Source organism: Physeter macrocephalus, chromosome 8 (assembly GCF_002837175.3).
Source record: "Physeter macrocephalus isolate SW-GA chromosome 8, ASM283717v5, whole genome shotgun sequence".
Lineage (NCBI taxonomy): Eukaryota > Metazoa > Chordata > Mammalia > Artiodactyla > Physeteridae > Physeter > Physeter macrocephalus.
In genome coordinates this window covers 20,796,207-20,804,960 of record NC_041221.1, presented here as the reverse complement: position 1 = coordinate 20,804,960, position 8,754 = coordinate 20,796,207, and the positions used below count along the sequence as shown (strand labels likewise).

Here is an 8,754-nt window from a genome sequence, read left to right as displayed (position 1 = left end):
AAAAAAAAAAGTCATTTTCATCATGGGTCAAGCTACTCTTTCCAAGCACTGCGCGCTGTGCTTCAGCCTTACGGGCGTTACCTCCTCTAACTAACCCCGCTCACCTGGGCCGCTTAGGGTTGCTGCGGCCAGGCGGACCTAACTTCCGTCTCGCCCCGCGCTCAAACCCCGCCCCGATCCAGGCCCCGCCCCAGGCACCGCCTCAGGGTCCACACCACGCCCCGGAGGCCCGCGTCGCCCCGCCCCACCATCCAGGCCCCGCCCACCGGGCCTCACAGGAAACGGAAGTGGTGGTGGGCCCCGGCGGAAGTCAGAGGCGCCGGGGCAGGAGCGCGGCCGCGGCGTTGCGGACGGCCGGGCGATGGCCGAGAAGTTCGACCACCTGGAGGAGCACCTGGAGAAGTTCGTGGAGAACATCCGGCAGCTCGGCATCATCGTCAGCGACTTTCAGCCCAGCAGCCAGGCCGGGCTCAACCAGAAACTGTGAGTGGCGGCCGAGTCCGCCGGCGTGTCCCCGGGGTCAGCGGGGTGGTGTCTGTCTGCCTGGGAGCCGGGACGGGGAGCCTGGAGCAGGCCGAGAGCCGCCGCCGCTCCCCGCTCCCCGCCGGCGCTCCCCGCTCCCCGCCCTCCCGGGCCCGGCTGTGCGCAGGCGGGCTGGCCGCTGCCGCCTGTTGCAGGCCCGCCTCCTTCCCGCTTTGCCGCGCTGGGACCTTGTCTTGGGGCCGCGTTTGGACACGTTATCAGTCTCCGTTTCTGGGGCTGTCATGGGGAGGCGTGCTTCTGAATATGAGTCTTGCCCCAAGCACGTAGGACTCCCTCCCCTTCGGCGGGGGGTTCCGCGCCTGCCCCCCGAGGGGAGGCGGGCTTCACGCGGCAGTGCGGCGAAGTGGGCCTCGGGAAGGTGAGGGCTCGGAAACCGCCTGATGCCTAGGCCCGAAGGGCGGAATCGGATGATGGTGGGCGGTGGTGGGGTGCGACGGGCCACAGAACGTTTATGAAGTGATTTGGGGGGCAGCAGCCTGGTGCTGGCCGCGGTGCCCGGCCCTAGGGTGAACAAAAGGCAGATACAAATCGGGTGCCCCGGAGAAGGGCTCACAGCTGTGCGGAGGGCGCAAGCAGCAGCCTGTTTGCAAGCCCGCCTTGCGTACCCGGTGCTGCGGGACTAGCCGGCTGATCTAGGAAGGCTCCCGCGGGGAGCTGAAGTTAGACTGGGCAGCCGTGGCTTGCTTTCCCCCAGGCTTTGAGGATGGATGCTTGCACTGGAGTCGCCCACCCCGGGCGTTGTCTGACACCGCACACAGAATCCCCGCCACCTCAGGGTGAATGTTTTTGAGAGAAGGCTCGTATTTTTCATCAGATTCTCAAAGCCTCCTGTCCTTATTCCTGTTGGTTCCTGCCCCCCGGTATTGGCAATTCCTTGTGTAAAAAGAAAATCAGGAGATAGGTGAGCGTATGATATAACGCCAGAGCTTTCCTAGGACTTCTGTAGCTAACCAGAGAGCTGAGAGCCGCATGAAATCTGTGCTTGTGCAGGGAACACGCGCGTGGATCCCTGGTCGGCCAGGTGTGGGTGGTGCTCAGTGCCGTCGTCCCAAGTCACCTAACGTCCCAATTTTTTGCTTTTTCTCCTCAGGAATTTTATTGTTACTGGCTTACAGGATATCGATAAGTGCAGACAGCAACTTCATGATATTACTGTCCCTTTAGAAGTTTTTGAGTAAGTAGCGTTCTTGATATTCTAATTATTGTTTAGTTTTGCTGTAATCATTTCCTCAACTACCAGTATTTAAATGTCTGCTATGTGGCAGGCATGGTCTGGGTGCTTCATATATGCTAGGGAAGAAAACAGACAAAAATCCCCGCCGTCATGGAGCTTATGTTCTAATGGGATTAAACCATTAAAAAAAAAATAAAATCTCAGGGACTTCCCTGGTGGCGCAGTGGTCGAGAATCCACCTGCCAAGGCAGGGGACACGGGTTCGTGCCCTGGTCCGCGAAGATCCCACACGCTCCGGAGCAACCTAAGCCCGTGCGCCGCAACTACTGAGCCTGCGCTCTAGAGCCCGTGAGCCACAACTGCTGAGCCCACACGCCACGACTACTGAAGCCCTTGCACCTAGAGCCCGTGCTCCGCAACAAGAGAAGCCACCGCAGTGAGAAGCCCGCGCACCGCAATGAAGAGTAGCCCCCGCTGGCCGCAACTAGAGAGAGCCCGCGCGCAGCAGCGAAGACCCAACGCAGCCAAAAATAAATAAATTAATTTTAAAAAAAACCTCAGTATTGTATTGTTTAAAAAGAGTTACATGTGAATAAAGGCTTTTTAAATATGTGAAGAACATTCTAGGCTCTTAAAATCTTGCTTATATAAGAGGACAACCACATGAATTCCTTTTTTTTTCCTTGAGAAGGAAAAAGTCTTATGCAGCTATATTATAAATAAAAAAAATTAAAGGCAGAAACAACCCGAGAAGTACGAATTTGGTCTGGTATCCCCCAGACTGCCCTGGCAGTGCTGGTTCTAGGAGATGATAATATCTGCTCTGTTGAAAAAAAGAGTTCTTAGGCCAGGTATGTTTGGTAAGGCTTTTTACCGTTTTCTGCGAGAGAGTTACCTGCACCTGGGCACAGTCCTGGCCTAGAGAACACTTCTAGGAAATAAACTCTTTAGGTTTTATCCATCCAGGTTTTATCACACTGTTTCACAGATGAAAGAACCAGTAAGTAACTGTAGTGGCTGTTTAGCTAGTCAGTGTCAGAGCTGAGACTAAAATTCTGGACTTTTTCTTTTTTTTTTTTTTTTTTAATTTTATTGAAGTATAGTTGATTTACAATGTTGTGTTAATTTCTGTTGTACGGCACAGTGATTCAGCTATACATGTATATATTGTTTTCCATATTCTTTTCCATTATGGTTTATCACAGGATATTGAATATAGTTCCCCGTGCTACACAGTAGGACCTTGTTGTTGATCCATCCTGTATTAGCGTCTGCTGACTCCGAACTCTCACTCCACCCCTCCCCCAGCCCCCCTCCCCTTGGCAACCACAAGTCTGTTCTCTATGTCTGTGAGTCTGTTTCTGTTTCATAGATATGTTCATTTGTGTCGTGTTTTAGATTCCACATATAAGTGATAGCTTGTGATATTTGTCTTTCTGACTTCACGTAGAATGACGATCTGTAGGTCCATCCATGTTGCTGTAAATGGCATTATTTCATTCTGTTCTATGGCTGAGTAGTATTCCATTGTGTATATATACACACCACATCTTCTTTATCCATTCATCTGTGGATGGACACTTAGGTTGTTTCCGTGTCTTGGCTATTGTAAATAGTGTTGCTGTGAACATAGGGGTGTGTGTATCTTTTTGAGTTAGAGTTTTGTCTGTGTATATGCCCAGGAGTGGGATTGCTGGATCATATGACAGCTCTGTTTTGAGTTTCAAATCCTGGACTTGTGTTGACCAGGGCCAATTCTCTGGGCCAAGCACCCTCCCTCCCGGAGCTGGCTTGGAACAGCAAGAGTATTCTGGGGCTTTTTGCAGTAAAACTGCAAACGTAAATCACTAGAGTTCCTTGAACAGTAAAAGGAAGAGTTACCTTTTTACATCCGCAAAGGTCAGAGATGAAAGTCCCAGTTACAGCGCAGCTAGCAGCTGGCCACCAAGTCGGGACACATAGGCTGCAGTTCTCCCAGTCTCAGCTCTGTCCTCAGCTGCTGGCCAAGGTGTCGCGTGTTCCCAGGTGGGAGCGAAGGTCTGTCTCGTGCGTGTGTTGCAGCTCTGGACTCCTGCTCGTGAAGCGTGGCAAGGTGGAGGCTGATTTCCCTTCCTTAAGCGTCCTCGTTAGAGCCATTCGGGTCTCGAGTGTGTGGGATGGGCGTATTGACAGATGCCGAGGGACTACTGCTTGCTTCTGAAGTGGAGCAGATGAGAGGAAGACCGATGGGCAAGACTGCTGAAGAGGCGGGGGCAGCGAGGCCTCGGCCAGCACAGCCAGGGCCGGCGGGTGCAGGGACGGTGGGGGCCCTCGTGGGGACTTGGGATGGGGTGGCCTCTCAGCGGCCAGCAAGCAGCAGGTCTGAACTGTCGCTCAGTCTGTGCCGATGCAGTAGGGTTTCCAGGCCCGTTCTGAGGCACGCCGACTGCGTCTGGAGCAGAGGCGCCAGCGTAAACCTCGGCCCTCCTGCCCGGTGCCTGGGCTTGGTGAGTCGCAGAAGTGGGAGCCGACCCTCGAGTCTTCAAGGAGAGCCCCATCCAAACGACACCACTGTCGGAAGGGGTGGTTGGTTTAGCACGTTTGGGCAGCTGGGGCTTTTCTTCCCCCATAAATGGATGGATTTTGCTTAGGATTTAACCAGAATGTTGCTTTTTTCATTCCATCGTTTCAAATGCATCACAATAAAATGGGATTTCTAGAACTTTTGATTTATTAGTGTTTCTCTATCTGTCATAATTAAAAGCCAGTTTTTATGCCATTAGCAGCAACCTAACAGTGTCTTTAATCTGAAGTGATAATTTTTTTAACTGAAGCATAAAAATGCATAAATCAGACTTAGTGTAGTGGTGGTGGTTTTTGTTTCTTTGTAAAGAGTAATTCAGTTTAGCTGGATGATGCGAAGGTCTTCGAGGTGCAGAAGTAGGCAGGTGGCCTTCCGCAGGTAAAATGTGGATATTCATCTAGGCAGTGCACTTAATGAAATCTTTGGGATGATGAAGACATTTTGGGGACACGTGTTGAAAATTTCACGCAACAGTTTTATGCTGCTAAGAAATAATTGGAGAGAATCTGTCTCTGTTAATTTTTTTTTTTGTGGTACGTGGACCTCTCACTGCTGTGGCCTCTCCCGTTGCGGAGCACAGGCTCCGGACGCGCAGCCTCGGCGGCCACGGCTCACGGGCCCAGCCGCTCCGCGGCCTGTGGGATCTTCCCGGACCGGGGCACGAACCCGCGTCCCCTGCATCGGCAGGCGGACTCTCAACCACTGCGCCACCAGGGAAGCCCCGTCTCTGTTAAATTTAAGTTACTTAGGTGTTTCTAGGAAAGTAGTGTATCATTCCCCCTTCTGTCCAGTTGGTAAACTAATCTCAGGGCAGGCAAAGCCAGCGCTCTCCTGCTCGCTGCTCTCCCCTCACGGGTCCTGCAGCCCCGAGGCTCCTCTCCAGAGGCCGGCTGGGCCTGGTGGGGTGGCCTCTCGGTGGGCTCCTGTGTTGCTCAGGCCTGAAGCTCTGGCCCACGCTCAGTTCTCTCTTGTCAAGAGCTGCCTGACCTTACAGGCGGTTGTGAGGATGAAAAGGTGTGGTGGCCATGAAACCTTTCGAAAAACACAAGTGCTAAAACTGTGAACTGGTGTGGCTGTGAGGCTTGCTTGGTTTATAAGTGATCGTTACTTGCTTTCCTGAGTCACTCGTATTATTAGGAGCACTATGAGTGCAGGTCGTCTATACTTTCACAAACGAAGGACCCTAATCCACCTGGTTCCTGGACACAGCTTCTTCCAAACAGGGCCATGTGAGGTTACAGATCGCTACCTTTGTTTCTTCCCCGTAAGGAAACTGTGAGAGGAGGTATCAGCCATGAATGTTAATTCAGATGTTTCATGTTTCCAGATACATAGATCAAGGTCGAAATCCCCAACTCTATACCAAAGAGTGCCTGGAGAGGGCTCTGGCTAAAAATGAACAAGTTAAAGGCAAGATTGACACAATGAAGGTAAGGTTCTTGTAGACAGAAGATGACGTCAAAACGTCAGGGAGTGCTCCCAAAGCACATTGGGCTGATAGACTTCGTAAGACGTCAGCTACTGGACAACATTACACAGTTGAGATTTCTGAAATGCCTAATAGGTCATAAAATTAAATATTAGCAGGCCATGTGGTAGCACAATAAGGGCAGCGACGTGGCCAGCCTCCCGTTTACGGAAGCCTGGGTTAATTTTTGTGGTGTTCGTTGTCGCCGGCTAACTGTGCTTGGTTCCGTTCCTAAGATGTTAGTACCTCCAGTCGCCCTTCGGTGCTTTCTGAGTCCGTCCGTTCGGCGTTTTTCTGTAACTGTGGGTCTTCGGTTTAGAGGATTGCCGTATCCTCCTTGACTTCTCTTTCTCTGGTGGTCGTCTCCAGCTTCCGACTCCAGACGCCTTTGTGCCGTATACCCTGTTCTCCGCAGAGACCCTACTCTTTGTGTTTCTTGGTTTTGATGGGATCGAGAAAACGCTGCATCTTGAACGTGGTATATGGAGTGTTTTCGGACCTACCTTGACTCTCCTGTGGCGGGGGGGCGGGGTTTGTGGTTTTCCTTTAGGTGGGCGGTGCCGCCGCTTCCTGTTGGCCTCAGACGGCGAGCCCTCCTGCCTCTCCACCCCCGTTCTTCATTCCGGCCGGCAGCGCTGGCCTCGTTTGCGTTTCTGGAATTCACCAGCCCGTCTCCTTCCTGCCCGTTCCCCTGCCGGCTCCTCTGCTGGCACCCCTGCACGTCCTCTGCACACTGCCTGTCCTCCCTGGTCAGCGTGTCCCCTCCTCCGAGAGGCCTTGCGGACCAGCCTTGGCTGATAAGGATCGGCCCTTCTGTCTGTCCCGCGTCCTCTGCTGCAGCCTAAGCTCCGGGATGCGAGGGGCACGAGTGTTGCGTTGACCTGCTCGGTGTCTGCCGTTCGCGGGGACGGCCACGCGGAGGGCGCGCTGGCGAGGCGAGGGGCCGGCAGAGAGGTGGTGACGGGACTGCCGTGACAGGCCCGTCTCACGCTGCCTGGACTGCAGGGGTCTGTGCTGATCTCAGGTGGCCTGCCCCGGAGGTGGCCTTGCTGGGAGGGTTCGTGTGGTGCCCCCGGCCTCATTTCTGCTCTGCCAGCTTGGGATTGAGTTGCTCTTGAACTGAGCCTCACCTCGGGGGCACGATAGCGCTTTGGTCGAGAGCCAGCTGGGCTCCTTTGGATCGTCCAGCTCAGGGCACGACAGGCAGAAACAGCCCCGCCCTTCCCCTTAAGAGCAGGGCCGCGGCCGCCGGGTGATGCGCTCCCGGCTGCCTGCGCTCCGGTTCGCCTCCCTGCCTCTGCGCCTGGAGATGGCCTGTCGGCGGTGACACTAGCGACCGTGCTGTTTGTGCAGTTTGCACCCGTTTCTGTTGCCGCTTGGTGTCACTTCCTCTCATGAGATTGTGAACGTCTCACAGTGCAGTTTGTGTGCCTGGTGGGTCCAGTGATTAAACTTGCACGAGTTCTGTCTTAAGTGGTTTCTGTAGGGCTGGCACGTAGCCTCCTTTGAGGATGTGATCCTGACCTAGTAAGGACCGTCTCTTTGTTTGTATCCACGGTGCTGCTTTTCTGTACAGCTTATAAGAAAGGGTTTTGAGATGCTGGCAGATATTTGCTGCTTTTAAGATTAGATTAAAAAACGTTATACTGATACGAAGGCTCAAGGAGCATGGTATTTGGAGAAGACAGGTTTGTAGGCGCTCTGAAAGCTTTGATCGAGAGCTGTTTGCACACAATGGGTTTGATGTGGTTTGAATTAATAATTGGTTAATTATTACGGGAAGACTCCTGGCTCTGTGCAAAAATCATTTCCACCTGAGTGGCTGGCGCCGCGCGAGAGGGCTCCTTGTCATTCGAGGCAGGAGGGAAGAAGTTGTCTTTGAATGAACATTCCTCTTTCAGGTGGTTCTCCATGTACCTGATGTACCTGCAGCACGGTTGCAGGCAGTTAGTTACCTGCTGCGGTTTGGCAGGTGTGGCGTCCAGGGAGCTGAGCAGACAGTGCAGGGGAAGCACAGCTCCTCTTTTGAGTTTGAGGCTCTGGTGGGGCGTCGTCTTTAACTTGGGGGATGGGTCGCAAGCAAAAACATCTTTACCGTGTATATTTTTCTTCTTAGAAATTTAAAAGCCTGTTGATTCAAGAACTTTCTAAAGTATTTCCTGAGGACATGGCTAAGTACCGAAGCATCCGAGGGGAAGACCATCCTCCTTCCTAACTTCCTCCTCCGTCTGTCTGAAGATCCTCCTAACCCGTCACCAGTGGCCGTGACCTTCAGGCAGCCAGTGGCTGAGCGGCACCGATGCCGCCACCTTGTCCTTGTCCTTGTCGTTGGCCTCTGGGGACGGCAGGGCCTGGAGGGCGTGCGGGGCTGTGCCGCCAGCTGCCCCCTCTCCCTGACGTGCTCTCTTTGGTCCTCTAGCTCTAGAGGACTGGTGATCACACAACTTTGAGTGCGATGTGTATGCTTCTCCATGGCCAAATAGTCTTGGAAATATTAAATATGATAGGTAAAGTAAAAGTTTTTAAAAATTCTACCTAATAGTTTTCTTTTAATATACTCTTTCTGTTCTTTTCTTTTCTTTCTTTCATGGTGTCAAAGAAAGCTAAACAAAAAAAAAACAGAAGGAAAACGTGGTTTAATATGAGTACTTTAAATTCGTTTTGTATTTTATATTTTTAAGTATAGTGCATAAAGAATGTGTTCAGTGGAACTGTGTTTCCATAGATTTCAGTTAGTCTAATATAATAAAGTCTTTAAGTACTTATAAGACTTGTTCCGTGTAATTATTTCTGTAACATTTTCATAGTATAGTATCTTTTATCTCGTAAACAATTGTCACTTCCCTAAAGTGTGAGGGATATTGGTGAAGTTTGTTCTGCAGGCATTTAGGCTGGAAAAGCCAAAGTGAAATGCAGGATTCTGATTTCCCCGCGGCCTCTTTCACAGAGGACATTGCGGACGTATTGACACAGTTCAGGAACGCGCCCCCCAGCCCGTCCCGGGGC

At 52.2% G+C, this 8,754-nt stretch overlaps 1 protein-coding gene across 7 annotated transcripts in view; it reads left to right on the top strand.

The window, feature by feature from the left end:
• The first annotated feature begins 298 nt into the window (after positions 1–298).
• The window catches only part of MED10 (mediator complex subunit 10), a 140,000-nt gene continuing 131,544 nt past the window's right edge, over positions 299–8,754 (top strand). For 3 of the 7 annotated variants that reach the window (XR_008618024.1, XM_055086505.1, XM_028492794.2), the window contains exons 1-3: positions 299–483; positions 1,634–1,717; positions 5,608–5,710. Coding sequence is in view for 6 of the 7 variants with exons in the window: in XM_055086505.1 (XP_054942480.1) it covers positions 362–483; positions 1,634–1,717; positions 5,608–5,710 (309 nt within the window). In the remaining variant the exon portion in view is untranslated. Of the gene's footprint in view, positions 484–1,633; positions 1,718–1,921; positions 2,744–5,607; positions 5,711–7,864; positions 8,445–8,754 lie in introns of those variants that run through there. The other 4 variants (XM_028492795.2, XM_028492793.2, XM_007107833.4 and 1 more) reach the window with 3 other exon arrangements.